The sequence below is a fragment of the Lasiosphaeria miniovina genome (assembly GCF_030549165.1).
Source record: "Lasiosphaeria miniovina strain SMH2392-1A chromosome Unknown B0T26scaffold_4, whole genome shotgun sequence".
In the NCBI taxonomy this organism is placed as follows: domain Eukaryota; kingdom Fungi; phylum Ascomycota; class Sordariomycetes; order Sordariales; family Lasiosphaeriaceae; genus Lasiosphaeria; species Lasiosphaeria miniovina.
Window position 1 is genome coordinate 2,728,849 of NW_026848223.1, and position 14,630 is coordinate 2,743,478.

General features: G+C 55.7%; 4 protein-coding genes and 1 non-coding gene across 5 annotated transcripts; 3 read left to right on the forward strand and 2 right to left on the reverse strand.

Annotated features, from left to right (window-relative positions):
- Nucleotides 1–515: 515 nt before the first annotated feature.
- Nucleotides 516–2,762, forward strand: B0T26DRAFT_710154 (peptidase family M28). The gene is made up of 2 exons (XM_060441969.1): nt 516–2,183; nt 2,271–2,762. The coding sequence occupies exons 1-2, from the start codon at nt 744–746 to the stop codon at nt 2,427–2,429; spliced, it is 1,599 nt and encodes a 532-aa protein (XP_060296333.1). The 5' UTR covers nt 516–743; the 3' UTR covers nt 2,430–2,762.
- A 24-nt stretch (nt 2,763–2,786) lies between these two features.
- Nucleotides 2,787–2,859, reverse strand: B0T26DRAFT_t147. The gene has a single exon. It is a non-coding gene; the product is annotated as a tRNA-Lys (tRNA).
- Nucleotides 2,860–3,311: 452 nt separating this feature from the next.
- B0T26DRAFT_299036 (uncharacterized protein) lies at nt 3,312–7,190 on the reverse strand. The gene is made up of 6 exons (XM_060434246.1): nt 6,952–7,190; nt 6,590–6,831; nt 6,136–6,428; nt 4,965–6,080; nt 4,500–4,895; nt 3,312–4,432 (listed from the first exon to the last, which is right to left on the reverse strand). Exons 1-6 carry the CDS (start codon nt 7,012–7,014, stop codon nt 3,453–3,455), a joined length of 3,090 nt encoding a protein of 1,029 aa, XP_060296334.1. The 5' UTR covers nt 7,015–7,190; the 3' UTR covers nt 3,312–3,452.
- A 2,231-nt stretch (nt 7,191–9,421) lies between these two features.
- Nucleotides 9,422–9,934, forward strand: B0T26DRAFT_626590 (uncharacterized protein; the record flags this gene model as incomplete). The annotated part of the gene is made up of 1 exon (XM_060436189.1): nt 9,422–9,934. A coding segment is annotated over one exon (513 nt), but the record flags the coding sequence as incomplete, so codon positions are not given.
- A 630-nt stretch (nt 9,935–10,564) lies between these two features.
- On the forward strand, nt 10,565–11,038 carry B0T26DRAFT_776038 (uncharacterized protein). Its single transcript, XM_060446610.1, has one exon. The coding sequence runs from the start codon at nt 10,571–10,573 to the stop codon at nt 10,850–10,852; it is 282 nt and encodes a 93-aa protein (XP_060296336.1). The 5' UTR covers nt 10,565–10,570; the 3' UTR covers nt 10,853–11,038.
- The last annotated feature ends 3,592 nt before the right edge of the window (nt 11,039–14,630 follow it).

The window sequence follows — 14,630 nt, forward strand, 5'->3', positions numbered from 1 at the left end:
CTAGTTTAAATTTTCTGAGATTAGATACCTGGTACTTACCTCGAGATTATATTGGCTCATGATGCTGAGCACAGTTTTTTCTGCCTTTTGTTCTCGTGTCCCAATGGTGCAGGTATCCATCATTGACTGCAGCTGATCACAATAGCAACGAGAATGGCAAACATGTGAAGCAAAGTACCTACACAAATACCTTGGCGAGTGATTTTTTGGCGAAGCAAGCCCCTTCTTCCCACCTCCGTTGCCGAATTTCGGCCATCGACTCTGTTCTTAAATACGTCAGATATTCCGGGGTGCATGATCAGACGGCTATCCAGCTAAGCTTTCGAGCCTCAAGCCAATGCTCTCAGACGCTGCGCTGCCATGCAACGCATCTGGCGTTGCACATTGATCGGGCATGGCGGGGTCTGCAGGGCAGGACCACAATCGCGATCGCTAGGCTCTAGCTAGCAATTGGGGCGGCCTCCGGCGTCCAAGGCCCGGCCGCAGCACACAGCGACCCCACCTTCGTAACAGCGTTATCGACGCTAGCTCGGCTAGGTCAGTTAGCCTCCGCCTGGGCCACAAACCCAGCCCGAATGGGAATGGCGTGCTTTTTGTCGGCCCAGCAACATTGTGCTGCGGCTGGGCTGCTGTGTCTTGAATCCGCCAGCGGCTGAACTCGCCAGCTTCTTTCGACAAAATCTTCCATCCCAACTCTCTCCGCTTTCAGCATCGCGACGTCGGAGAACACGGCACCGGCAAAAATGGCAGGCCTCAAGCGACTCGCAGTGGGCGGGCTGGCGGTTTTGGGAGGCGTGTCCGCGCTGCAGGTCCAATTGCAAAAGCCGCTCGTCGACGCCGTCGAGCCAGCTCAGGCCCGCCTCCCGGCCTCGGCCCAGGCTCCAGCCAGCGCTGGCCGTGATAAGCCCTTGGTCGACTCCGAGGACTTGCAAGCAGCCATCAGCAAAGACAGCCTTCTGGGCCGCGCAAAGGAACTCTTTGAGATCGCGAAGCTGGGCGAGCCCGAGTACAACCATCCCACGCGCGTCATTGGCAGCGCCGGCCACGTCGGCACGCTCGACTACATCTACAAGTCTCTCGCCGCGCTGGGTGACTACTACACTCTGTCCAAGCAGCCCTTCCCCGCCGTCTCGGGCAATGTCTTCGAGTTCCGCCTGGTGCTGGACCACGAGGTCCCCGCCTCGGCCTCGCCCATGAGCCTGACCCCGCCCACTAAAAACAAACAGCCCGTCTACGGCCACCTGGTCCTTGTCGCAAATGAGGGCTGCGACGCCGACGACTACCCGGCCGCCGTGTCTGGCCAGGTCGCCTTCGTCAAGCGAGGCACCTGCCCCTTTGGCACCAAATCAGAGCTGGCCGGCAAGGCCGGGGCCATCGCCGCCATCGTCTTCAACTACGAGACCTTCCCCGTGCAGGGCACCCTGGGCACGCCGTCGCCCGACCACGTCGCCACGTTCGGCCTGGCCGGGTCGGAAGCGGCGCCGGTGCTCGCCAAGCTCGCCAAGGGGGACACCGTCGACGTGATCGCGTACATTGACGCCGTGGTCAACACCATCGTCACGGACAACATCATCGCGCAGACGACGCAGGGCGACCCGGACAACTGCGTCATGCTCGGCGGGCACAGCGACTCGGTGCCCGAGGGCCCGGGGATCAACGACGACGGGTCCGGTAGCATCACGCTGCTGGAGGTGGCGACGCAGCTGACTAACTTCTCGGTCAACAACTGCGTGCGGTTCGCGTGGTGGGCGGGCGAGGAGGAGGGGCTGCTGGGGTCCGACTACTACGTGGACGTGCTGACACCGTCAGAAAACCGCAAGATCCGCCTGTTTATGGACTACGACATGCTGGCGAGCCCCAACTTCGCCTTCCAGATCTACGACGCGCGCAACGACGTCAACCCCGTCGGCTCGCAGGAGCTGCGCGACCTCTACGTCGACTGGTACGCCGCGCACGGCCTCAATTACACCTTTATCGCCTTCGACGGCCGCAGCGACTACGACGGCTTCATCCGCCACGGCATCCCCGGCGGCGGCATCGCCACGGGCGCCGAGGGCATCAAGTCCAAGAAGGAGGCCGGCCAGTTCGGCGGCGAGCCCGGCGTCCCCTACGACGTCTGCTACCACGCCCTCTGCGACGACGTCAGCAATCTGAACCTGACCGCCTGGGAGCTCAACACAAAGGTAAGCTGTTTCTGTCAAGTGCCGTTTCCCTCCTTTCCTGCACATGTATCATCACTGTAATGCTAACGCGCAATCCCCGAGTTTCAGCTCGTCGCGCACTCCGTTGCCACGTATGCCCGCTCGCTCAAGGGCTTCCCCAAGCGAACGGACGAGGATTTCAGTGAGGCTGGTTTCAGTCGCGGGGTCGGCAAGTCGGAGACCTACAAGCAAAAGACCAAGTACCACGGCTCGAAGCTGTTCATTTAGAATAGGTTCTCGGGAACTAGGGGATTGTGTTGTGCTAACTAAATTGCATCAACTGCGGATTTGGATATCGGCAGCAAGTCGTGGTCTAGGTAACAAATTGTGACGGACGAGCGGCAGGACCAGAATAGATGGACAGATTTTACAGGAATCATGATAAATCGAGCGGATTTGCATTACCGATAACTACTACCTCCTGGAGAAACTGCAAACTACGTGCTTCACTATTCAGTGATTTCCAATTCAGTAATCATAATAAGTAAGCATAGCAAATGTATACTATATATACTATATGTACAAACAAGCAAGAAGCAAAAAGGGAAAAACAAAAAAAAGAAACGAACTCGCCGCCGGGAATTGAGCCCGACGTGGGGGTCGAACCCACAACCTTGAGATTAAGAGTCTCACGCTCTACCGATTGAGCTAGCCGGGCGAGATTCTTTTAATTGGTTGAGAATCATGGGCACCAACACACTACATAACCGAAGGTCCACTCGGCCTCATCCGCATTCAAGGTTCAACGCACATTAAGGTTATAAATTCTTACGGAACAAAGGAGGGCTTGTTTATTCTAATTTCTAATAACGTTGAGGAGTTTATAACGGTCCCTAGACTTACTTACGTCCACTCGATTTTAGTGCAACTATAATAGTGTTGGAGAAAGATAATATCTTTCTTTCAATATAATCTAAAACCATTGAAGACCTTGCACTGTTACTCAATCCAGCAGTGCCAACGCGCGTAAATCCATAAGTAGTCTTTCTATATTAGGTATCATGATCGCAACATGCTACTTATGTATCGTGCGAAATAATTCGAGCGCTAATTAATCACATGACCGATGCCTCCGCCCACAGATAGTCCTAGCCGAAATGAAAGTCAAAACACCGCCCACGCCCCGGCTAATTAGCATACCTAGTAGCAGCATCTCGGGGTATAGTAGTTCGCTATATAAATACGGACAGCGTAACGTCGTCAATTCTATGCACCCATCGCCGAAAACGCCGCCCATCTCACACATTGTCTTTAGTACAGTATCACGGGCTCGTGCAGCGGCGAGGCCTCGTGGTCGCACACGACGCGGCCCTTGTCGTTGAGCCAACAACCCTGGTCGGAGGCGACGATGGCGTCCTTGCTGTGGGCGAGCTCCTGGCGGCTGACGCGGGCGCCGTCCTTGGGCAGCCACAGCCGCGGGGCGGGGCGCCACATCTCGGGCGGCTGGTAGACGCGGCGCACGTAGTCGGGCGGCAGCTCGACGTCGTCGGGCCCCGGGTTGACGGTGGCCTGCAGCGCGCGGAAGTCCTGGTACGTCTCGGGGTGCAGCCATAGCATGATGAAGTTGGGCTTGCGCGCCGGGTCGGGCGTGATCCACGCCTTGATTTGTGCTAGTACGCGCGTCAGCCCGGACTGGTCGTCGTTGTCGGGCTTGAAGCGCGCCTTAATGGCCGACTTGGTCCACTCGGCCACGGCGTACTTGATGCTGCTGCTGCCCTCGATGCCGCGCATCTGCGTGTCCGTGTCCATGGTCTCGAGCGGCGGCGGCTCGGGCTCGTCGCCAAAGTGCTCGTCCTCGTCGTAGTAGTTGGCCGCGAGCCCGCCCGAGTGTTCGGGCCTCGGCTGGCTGCTGGGGGTCTGCGCCGCGGGGATCGGGTCTTCGATCGGCCCGTGGTCCTTTTCCATGGCGAGCGTGCGGGGGAGGTTGTTGAGGAGGGGCGTCAGAGAGTCGCTGAGCGACATGTGCACGAGCCCCGTGAAGACGAGGAACAGGATCATGAGCAGCATCGGCCCGATGGCAATCTTAAGTGCAAAGAGCCCGATGAGACAGATCTCCGCCACGTACAGCCCGATCAGGAGCTGCAACAGTGCTCGGGGGTAGAAGAGCCCTTTGGTGTCAAAGTCTGAATCGAAGACATAGATGAGATTGTACCGGTACACAATTCTCAGAAATTCCATCCCAAGCCCGCCAAAGACGAGGATCAGGGGAGCTATGCAAGAGTAGCTGATAGCTATTCTGTCGTGTTAGCCGCGGGACATGCTTATCACAGCTGAGGTGACCGGGCACAGAAAACGAACCTATAACTCCCATATTGGTAATCCTCGGGTACTCGGAGCCCCAGTGCACCGGGCGGAGCTTCCGCCACCGCTCGAATTGCCGTCTCGGGTTAATGGTACTTTTCCCCAAGACTTCGTGGCGGAAAAGATCGACGACATTGCAGAGATTGTTCGCGCCGGCTGCAAGACACTGAACAAGGATATACGACAGGTAAAAGTTTGAGGCTTTGGGGAGATTCTGGGACAGCAGATCCTTGACCGAGAGGGGGTCCTTCAGGATGTCCTCGAATGCAGAAGACGCCGCAGACGTGAGCGTCGTCACGATGAAAACTTGGACGACTTGAAAGGCAAAGTAGCCTCCCTGGACGTAGAGCTCAACCAGCGCGTGCGAAGGTACGCCCGCAACTCTAGCGCACCCTAAATACAAAACTCGGGTCAGCAGGCATAATCAACGACAGACGTGCCGTGGTGGTTAACTGTACTTACCCCTGAGCATCACAGGAACGGCCGCCATCAGCAACGACAGCGCCAACGCCGGCAGCAGACCCTCGATCACTCCCGTAATGGTGGTCGGGAGGAGCTCGATCCAGTTCAGAAAGAAGACCATCTGGCTCAGCTTGTGGATGTTGGAGATGGTGCCCACGAGCGCAGACGGGATTGACCAGAAGATGATCGCGGCGGTGATGGCGGACATCATGAAGAAGCGGCGCATGATCAGCTCCCACCACTTGATGCGGAAGGCGCTCCATATGATCTCCTGGGGCTGGATGCCGATGTAACGAGGCGACATGTGCAGCGGCTGGTGGTGCGCCAGGGTCTGGAAGGCCACCTGCGCGCTGGCCTGCGATTCAAACTCGATGAAGGCGGCGTCGAGTGGCGCGCCGTCGCCCCCGCGGTGCTTCCGCCGCAGCTTCCAAATGTCCCTATTCAAAGCCTTCAGTCTCGCCCTCGACCATCTTATAGTGTCGACGCGACGCCCAAAGTTTGCGATGGGGCGGTGGTGCGGCCGGGCCTCGGCCGGTATCCAAAGACTGGCTACAGAGCCCCTGACGTCGGGCAACGAGGGTTCGAGTCCGTACGGGTGTGTATACTCTGGATCTGCCTGGGTTTCTAACGAAATTGCGTCCAGCGCAGAGAGCTGGCGCTCCGCGAAGCGGACGGCAGAGTCAGCCTTACCCTTTTCCTCATCGCCGTGGCTGGAATCTTGCGTGGAGATGCGGGACCCGGGAGTCTTGCTACCGGAGGCGTTGGAGCCTGGAAGGTGTGGAGGTAGCGCTTCGGGATGCTTCTTGAGATGCTTGTTGCGAGCCGCGTTTGCCATCCGAATCAGCTGAACCTCGGCCTTTTGCAGGCGGTCGGCCGTCGACTTCCTATCATCGACAAGCCCCCGCAGGCGGCTCGTATTCCTCGGGATCCAGATGTTCTTCGCCGAGTCGCCAAACAGCTTGCGCAACTTGGCCTCTTCGAGGTACGGCCTGGGGATGCATGTGAACAGAACTGTACGCGATGAAAGACGCTTGGAGTAGTTTGGCGACAGGAGATAAGCCTGGCGCAGGTTAATGTAGTAGATGCATTCCCGGCAGACGGTAAATAGCACGAAACCTGGATGCATGGTCAGATAGACGCTTCCCGTCAAGAGGCCGGCGCAGACGCTTACCAAAGAAGCACCAGGCCACAGCCACATGGGCATAGAAGCGGTCGGAGAGCTTGATGTTGCCAATGGTCAAGAGGTCCAGCTCCTGCAGACCGAAGCCGCCAGTGCCGTGGATGGGGAGCAGGATGGGCCAGGCGAGGCAAGCTCCGGCCAGACATATGATGGAGATGATGCGGAGGAAGCGGAGAAAGAAGAAACCATCTAGGGTGCAGTGGTTGAGGATGTAGTCGTCCTTAATGGCAAAGAAAGGTTTGATCCAGTTGACCCAGCCATTCGGGAGCCTGGGGCTCGGATGCCTGTGCCAGGTAATTAATTGCCGATGGTTAGCCTCCCGTTTTAGCCTCACGGCACGGTGCAGCAGCTCCCGGGTCCAGGCCAGCACGTCCCACCACCACGCCGATCGGCGACACGACGGGACGGGACGGCCGTGGATATGAACAGGGGCAGAACGACTTACTCTGGCCCGCGCAGGGTCTGCAGCGTCCTGGGCGCATAGACGCGGGGACATTTCCGGCGAAAGGTGAAGAAGATGGCTAGGCATATGGCCGAGTAGATGATGACGGGCACAAAGGTGCTGCCCAGCGACGTTAGCGACGCCGAGTTGGTGCCAGACTGGGTGGCAGTTTTTGCCAGGGTGCTGGCAGTGCCGCTGGTGCTGTTGTCGCGGGTTGACCCGATTCTGGGATCATCGCTCTGGTTCTGTTGCCGTTGTCGACCCCGCCCGTCTCAATCAGCATCGATCGCATCGCATCTCTCTGCCAGCCACAGATCCGTCGCAATGCGGCGCACCTCACTAGGCCAACAGCGGGGATCACTAACCAGAAAAGCGCGCCTATCAATGTCGAAATCGTGATGCGGCGGCGCGGCACTCCACTCCATCATCTCGTTGAGTCGTCACAATGGCGCGGGCGGCGACATGTCACGACAACGGCGCGGCGGCACAATGCATTGTCTTTTTTCCCCGGGCTAGACTCGGCGGCTTCCTCTCGTTTTGCAACAGAGTGGGAACGTCGGGTTGGGCAAGAGAAATGACGGAAGGGAAAAGGGCCCACTTGGCTTGGCGCAAGCCCGACGAGCCACAGGTCTCATTTTTCAGTCAAGCGAGGGGAACGAGGGGGAATAAGCGGCCAGCGGCCGGGTAACGCTGGTCCAATGGGCGCCTATCGCTGGCCGATTAGGAAATCGATAGCGTGTTTTAGGCCTGCAAGCCACGGAGGAGAAAAGGAAAGCGTCGCCGCCACAACCTGGAAGCAGCTGGTGGAGCTCGGCCCGGCGCTGATGTCTCGGCGTTTCCCAACCATCTCCACTGTCCCGACCGCTAGACTTGAAACCGCTGGGTCGCAAATGCAATTCAGAGGGATCGCGGGAAAACGGCCGTCTTTTCGATGCCGAGAAGAAACACAGCCCGCACTCCCTTTGCACCTACTGTCCCAATGCGCTGGATGGATGGGTTTGGAGCTGCGAGATTAAGGTGCGGTCCGTTCGACTTGCGCCGCTCGGGGGCCTCTGACAGGGAAGGCGTCGATCTCCCCTCCCCCCACCCCGATGCACCACGCTGTCTCCCCAGTCCTACTATTTCAGGCCACGATCGGCGCCTGTCTGCCGTCACCGATCGACCTCGACGACGCCACTTGCGTTTCGCTGAGCAAGAGCCTCATGGCACACCTGCCTTGGCGCACACCGCAAGTTTGGCTCCGACTTTTCATGTTTTTGTCCGAGTGAAAAGCAAATGAATGATGATGCTTTTTGACGAGAAATGCTCTTCTCAACCCCTGACCCCAAGTCGCAAGCTGAACTCGGGTAACGAGCTCGGTACCACCCTCCAAGAGGCCTAGATGGGCCGGAAACAGCGCCAAATGCAACGTCGAGTCCCCAGGATATCCAATCGAAGTTGTGGTGCATTACCACCCCGGTCACTCCCAACCTACCGGATTCTCTGTTTGATGAGACGAATCTAGGCACACGAAATTTCCATTCTTGTGCCTCGCCCACGTGACATTGCTCACCCTAGCTCAGGCCCGGCCCAGTCTTTTGCTCGGGGTTTTCTCAGGCTCGCTCACCTTTGCTCACCCTAATTACCATTTTCGGCAGGCCGCGCCGCAGTATGCTGAATTGGTTCAACTCTAGCCGAGCTAGTTAGTGTACTACTGCGGCTCACGGGCAAGCTGCTGGACCTTACCCTCGGTGAGAGGACCGAGTAGGTGGGCTTGCAGCGGTCTATCGATAAGCCAACTACAGAAAACTAGCGTATAGGCTGGTTCAAGGCAGGCGAGATGAGGAATATAGCCCTCACCCACCTCTTCGGCTCAGGCTAAGTTAAAGTCTTAGACCTGCGTCAATTCTTCGGCTTAGGCTAAGTTTTAGACCTTCGTCAATTCTTACTCGCTGCCACCATTGAAACCGCCTTAGTCTGGCGTATCTGCTTTTCGTTTTAGAATGTTTATAGGAGGCGTGGGCCGAGACTTAGAGAGATGGCAGAGGCTGACTGAAGTCTCTAGCGGTCAGGTGAGTAATACAAACAGGCAAAAGGTAAGACAAGATGACTTATTTTCGAGATTGGGGCCCATTTTAGCCATCTTTATATATGGGACAAATTCTAGGCCCACTTACAACCGTGTCTTAGCTCTGCTGTAGTAACTTGATGATCAGGTTGGTCTCGTCGCGCTGTACCTGCTTTAGGTCAAGTGATAGAATCTGCCGAACAATATCTTCAGCTCTAAGGCCTTGGCGACTAGGAATAAAACGCGTTACTATGGCATAAAGCTATCCATGTCGTTTACAAGCGAGAGCAGACCGCCGCCCCCCAACTCTGCAAGAAGCGAGGCGCCTGGAAGGCATTTTCCGGATGCGAGCTGCGTCTTGGGTGGCACTTTCACAAGTCTATTTGCTAAGTATAGGTCTAATAGCTATGGACACCTGGTAAAACTGCACGGACAGCGCAGCATTAAACTCGTGTTCTGATTAGCTGAAGGGCAGAGGCCGGGTTTTGGGACTGCTAGGACTGGCGCACGTGTCTACCCCTGTTTGGGGCGACGAAGTTAAACCGTCGTAGGGCTGAGAATGGGGTCTGTGCTTACGCTTATCCATTGAAGTAATAAACTCTATGGCTACCATAATCAGACAGAAAATTAAAATACGGGTATTTATCAGTAATTAATTTAGAAAGGCCGCAAGCAGAACCGGAACGAAAGATACCGCAAGCGCAGCATTATATTTCGGCTCCAGCGGCTGGATAAGATCGCCGTAGTTACCAGTAGACACCAGCACACGCTCGGTCGGTATCAGGCCCGAGGACTGGGCGCCGATGAAGGCACTGACGCGGTTGCCATGGTTTGAGAGGGTCTGGGTCATACAGGAAATTGGAACCAGGGCGCCGGCGGGGCTCTTCTGGGGCAAGGCGTCGATGGACTGGCATATGCTGTACAGGGTGTGTGACAGACTGACCGAGTTCCACCATCTGCGCCGCCAATTCGACATCGAGATGGCCAAGGTCAAGTTTGTCTTTCAGCGCTTCGTGCCGCCCGATATCGCCACCCGGCACGCCAACCGCCTGAGCTTCATCTACGAATTGCACCGGGCGCGCCACGTCCAGGCGACTGACCCGCGAGACCGTGTCTTCGCCTTCTTGGGGCACTACTCAGTGACCGGCAGGGAGCTGCGCGGACTCGCGGCAAATTACGACGCCGATACCGGCACGCTCCCCGACGTGTACACGAATGCGGCCGCTCGTACCCTCGTGGTGGACGGTGCCGACTCTGGACTCATCACCCTCGCGGCAGTCCAACACCATGAACTTGCATCCTCCCTTGCCGACTGGCATGAGTGCCGGGAGAAGGCAGGCGACCGCCACTACATGCCGTCGTGGGTGCCAGACTGGCGCACCTACACGTCGCACGTCCTCTCGGAGCCGACCTCACCCCACAGCGCGTGCGGCACGGGCAGCCTCTCGAAGCCGTCCCTCGTCGTCGACGGGAAGTCTCTACGCATCAAGGGTGTCGTCGTCGACATCGTCACAGAGGCCTCGGCGCCACTCAAGCCCAAGGCGTTCCACAAGGTCGAACCGGGCAAGCCGACCCTCATCGAGCAGCTGTGGCGCAAAGTGTGTGGGTACGAAGTAGACATCAGCGGCGGCGGCGGCGGCGGCGACAGCCATCTATTCTCTCTAGGTCCGCTGTACCGGCAAGATGAAGCGAACGATGCGGCGCAGCCTGACGATGAGCGCTGTCCAGCCGTCCTAGCATATATGCAGACACTCAGCAATGGCTGTGTGGCAACGGCGCTGAGACGATACGACCGGCTGCATGCTTCCGCTAATCTCTCCAGCGATTCTCTTGAAGCCTCGTCGGGGCAGCGCGAGCACGAATCCCGTGAGGGTTTCTTCCGCTCGATTTTCGACAACGAATGGCTTGCATAGGGTGCTGCCTACCTAACACACACCATGGCAGCGGCGGGCGATTGCAAGGCCGTGAGTCCCGAATTACGGTTGCTGGCGACGTCGGAAGGCGGCGGGCTCGGTGCCGAGTGGTCGCGCTCGGCCAACGGCGCGACGAGTAACTGGGTTCTTGCCCGCACTACAAAGGGATACTTCGTGCTTGGACCCAAAGTGCTGGCCAAAAGCGACCGCATCTGCGTGCTCTGGGGGGCAAAATGTGCTTTTGCCTGCGGCCCCTTGACCAAGGCAGATTCCTGCTCGTGGGAGAGTGCTATGTGCACGGGCTGATGAGTGGGGAGGCTGTCCGTCAATTGGAGGGGAATGAGCTGCAGGAAGACGAGTTTGTGCTGGTCTGATTGAGTGCCACGGGAGAGACGCGGTTGGTGCGGTTAGCTCCGCACGCACCTTGGCCAGATTCCTCCCTCCCACCGAGGCACCGGCTCGCCACAAAACTCACCTCGCAAGCCGGTGGGGCATCCTTATCGCGATAAGGAGGCTCGAACCAGAGTGGAAAACACTACATCTTTGAACAACAATAGCGCACTCAATTGTAAAGCTACTTACAAGCCAAATATAACAAAATGTAGCAAATTGACTATTCAATCCATATATCTCGCTGGCATACGAAGTGCAAGGCCAGATCTTGTCAGCCTTGTAGGCAACTCTTCTTCAGCCTTTTCGTTAGCCTCATCTTCATCATCCACCTCTTCAATCTGAGGATCTGCTTTAGGCTCTGCTTGAGGCTCTGCTTGAGGCTCTGGGTATATGCAGCCCCGTTTCGAACCTGGATGGAGAGGACTTCGCAACCAACAAGCCTGGATTCAGAGCTACAGATTTAAATATACTACAAGCTCTATCTTTGCCACCTGCCCCAAAAAAGAGTCCTAGTCTGGGATTCAATCGCCATTCTAGTCGCTAAGCTTGCTCTCTCTTGCAGCGCCGGCAACAACTCGAATATGTTCAAATCAAACAATCAAATCTAGGCCGTATTGTCAGTCAAATATGCGATTTTTGAGGTCAAATCAGCTCAAATATGAAGACAAAATATTTGGGCAGTGGTCAAATATTTCCCATTGGCCAGGCCATTTTTAAGGCGGATTTTTCGGATTTTCCTGGATTCAGGGCGCTCTCTGCCTACGGCTAACCCTGCATTTTCCTAGCCCGCCCGGCATTTTCCTGGCCCGGGAAAATCTCCGCATGCCGTTGAAGCTGCAATGCAATTATTCCGGCGTAAACAAACTGCAGAATTCTACCTTTCCGCCGAATCCTTCCATTCCTACAGCGATTTCCCTGCTTCCTTACGCCCGAATTACCGACAACATGCCTAACTCGACCGTTGAACTAACGAGCCTCTCTACAGGCCAAAAGCAAGCGTTTGATGTCATGAAGAGGTCATCGCGGCTCGCCGCGCAGTATAGCGAAGTGGTGGTGCATGACTTGAAAGACCTGAGGAGCACAGGTCAAGGACTGCCCCACAATAAAACAACACAGGGCATATACGTACCGGAGGCTTGGAGTGGAAAAAAGCCTTCTAGGTCGTCGTGGATCACCGAACACGGCTGTTGGCTTGCCCAGGTAGTCAACAACAAAGTAAACGACAGGTTAGCTGGGCACGCAGAGACATAGCATGGTTGACGATACCTTCAACAACACCATGTGTTTGAAGAATTGGATGCGAAGATGAGCTTTCCCGGGCTTTAGGGCTTTTTCCCCATCTCAGGGGACCATTTTGGTGACTTTTTACCTATTTTTGGTGGAGCGGAAGATGCTGTTAAACATCGTCAAATGAGACCCACTCAATCAAATCGAGTCTGGAGCCAGTCAAATATCCGGTTTTTGAGGTCAAATCCAAACAAATATAGCCTCATATTTGAATCGGTTGATTTGTTGCCAGCGCTGCTCTCTTGACTCTTTTCTCGGCTGCTGGGACATGATCGCCGTCCTCGTCGGTAAGCTTCCTCTTGATTCTTTCCTCGACTGCCTCAAACCGCGCCTCGTCTGATGTTGTGAGTTCCTCTGGTGGTGACCGATCCTTTGGCCGCTTCGGAAGATTCTCATGCTACATCGCCCCGCGATCCTGCATCTTACGATCACAGAGCTCCGCTCTAGCCTTAGCCTTCTATACCATTTTGTGACACGGTAAATAAACCCCTGTCAAGGCGCAGCAGTGTGGCGGGAGCCACACTGCTGCTGTGCTCACAATTACACTGCCGTGCTCGCTACTACAATACGCAGGGCATTCCCCTGCTCTCTCTTTTGTTTATATAGCCTTAGATCTTTCCTTTGTACTAGATCAATTCTACATCCTTTTCTCAATGCAGTTCCCTAGCTCTAAGTTCTGTGCAACACATTTCATAAAGTTAAGAAAACGAAATAGTAATCTCCCCAGGTACGTCTGATCAAGGTGGTCACAATGGGAGCAACAAGCAGGGCGAGCAATGACTGGTATTGGCGTAAGACTTCAACCTGGCCTGAGCTAAAGAGGTGTGCGAATGCCATGGTCTATCCCTTCGACCGCGAACGTGCAACAGTGACAAATTGATAGGGGTTTTCGGCCAATCAGACCACCTTTTGGAAAGGTGCATGAGTTTACTAGTAAATTTAGCTGTGAAATAAGTACCAGCAGAACCCCGCTGTACATAATGCTACATCACACTGGCGGCAGCCCTTCCTCGTCATTTTGCGCTTCGCATTTCCCGATGCTTCCCCAAGAGCCTGGCTCTTGTGACGGGCCCCTTTCGAGCAAATGACGCAGCGTGAGAGCTTGCCGCGATGTACGAATTCATGCTGCTCAAAGGGAATAGTTTCATTCCGGTTGTCCAACGGTGTGCCAGCCCGAGCCTGCTTCCGCGTCTTGACTTGTAGCCCAAAGGTCCCAATTAGCTGTTAAGAAAGCAGCTGCCGCCATTCTAGATGACTGGCGGCACGATCCCAGTTGGGCTCCCCTTGGTCTTGTAAAATGAAGGTATTCACCGTAACGACGTTTAGTAGGTAATCCCACGCGAGGGCCTGCTATCCGCTCCGCCGAATCGACCGCCCCGAGGCGTAATACGCCCTCATCTGATCCCCAACGTCAACGCCGTTCATATAATGATTATACTCGTCGATGAAGCTCGGGATTGGCAATTCTTTCCGGGCGTCGGCCCCGAATACCTTCGGGCAGCCCGTCCAGCAGTAGATGAAGCATTCGGGCGGCGTCGGTTGCGATGACGTAACTGGTGCCGTCGTGTACGGTCGAGAGCGCAAGAACGGCAGCATTATCTTTCCACGCAAACTGGTTAACCTAAAACACGGGGAACTTATTAGGCAAATTATAAAGAAGCCGGAGAGAAGCCGGAAAGAAGCTAGAGAGAAGCTAGATAGAAGAGATACCTGTCCATCGGCTGTAGGGATGATTCTGAGTTCCCCCCACGGAAGATCTTTCATTTCGGACGCCTTAAGTGCTACGAGGACTGCGTGAATACCGCTATTTGTACGGCAGGTGCCCGTAGCACCAAATCTTTGACTACAAAGGACTCGTAGCAAGTTTGGAGTTTGAAAGAGGTTATCTAGGAATACGTGATATCTAGCTTTTTGTAGCAGATTCAATAAGGTAATAACCACGGCTTGGGTCGGATTGAGGCCTTTATCTTCTAAAGGAACAACCTGTGTGACGGGGATAACGGCTGCTGTAGCCAAAAATGTATGTAGGAGGCTTCTCCTTTTTTTTTCGGTCAATTTGACGTACCGCGCTAGCAACAGGGGTAGTGTGGGGCCCAAGATGTCACTGTTGCACGTTCGCGGTCGAAGGGATATGCCTGCCTTCACAACGCCTTCGTAGATAGTGCTCGCTATTCGTAAGACGAACTCGGAGGACTAGGGGAAGTAGTCGTTGTTATGATCCTGGCTCAAGTCTGCAGGAGGCGCTGGACCCTCGAAATACAACGCCCTCGAAAGTGCGTCACGAAGGAGGCTGCAACCCAGGAGACGCCTGCGGCTATGTGTGTTGCTTGTCCTCGCCCTCGCTAGGAAGACCAGAAATGTCACGGCACAGCGCATTGTGAGTTTATTGTCGCTGGCCGTGTTA

Excerpts from the sequence above, each read along its gene's own strand:
- B0T26DRAFT_710154 (XM_060441969.1), top strand. The coding sequence starts at position 744 with ATGGCAGGCCTCAAGCGACTCGCAGTGGGCGGGCTGGCGGTTTTGGGA. Across the intron at positions 2,184-2,270 it reads CCTGGGAGCTCAACACAAAG|CTCGTCGCGCACTCCGTTGC; the intron begins GTAAGCTGTTTC and ends CCCGAGTTTCAG.
- B0T26DRAFT_299036 (XM_060434246.1), bottom strand. The coding sequence starts at position 7,014 with ATGATGGAGTGGAGTGCCGCGCCGCCGCATCACGATTTCGACATTGAT. Across the intron at positions 6,832-6,951 it reads TTGATAGGCGCGCTTTTCTG|AACCAGAGCGATGATCCCAG; the intron begins GTTAGTGATCCC and ends CAACGGCAACAG. Across the intron at positions 4,896-4,964 it reads CGTTCCTGTGATGCTCAGGG|GGTGCGCTAGAGTTGCGGGC; the intron begins GTAAGTACAGTT and ends TTTTGTATTTAG.
- B0T26DRAFT_776038 (XM_060446610.1), top strand. The coding sequence starts at position 10,571 with ATGGCAGCGGCGGGCGATTGCAAGGCCGTGAGTCCCGAATTACGGTTG.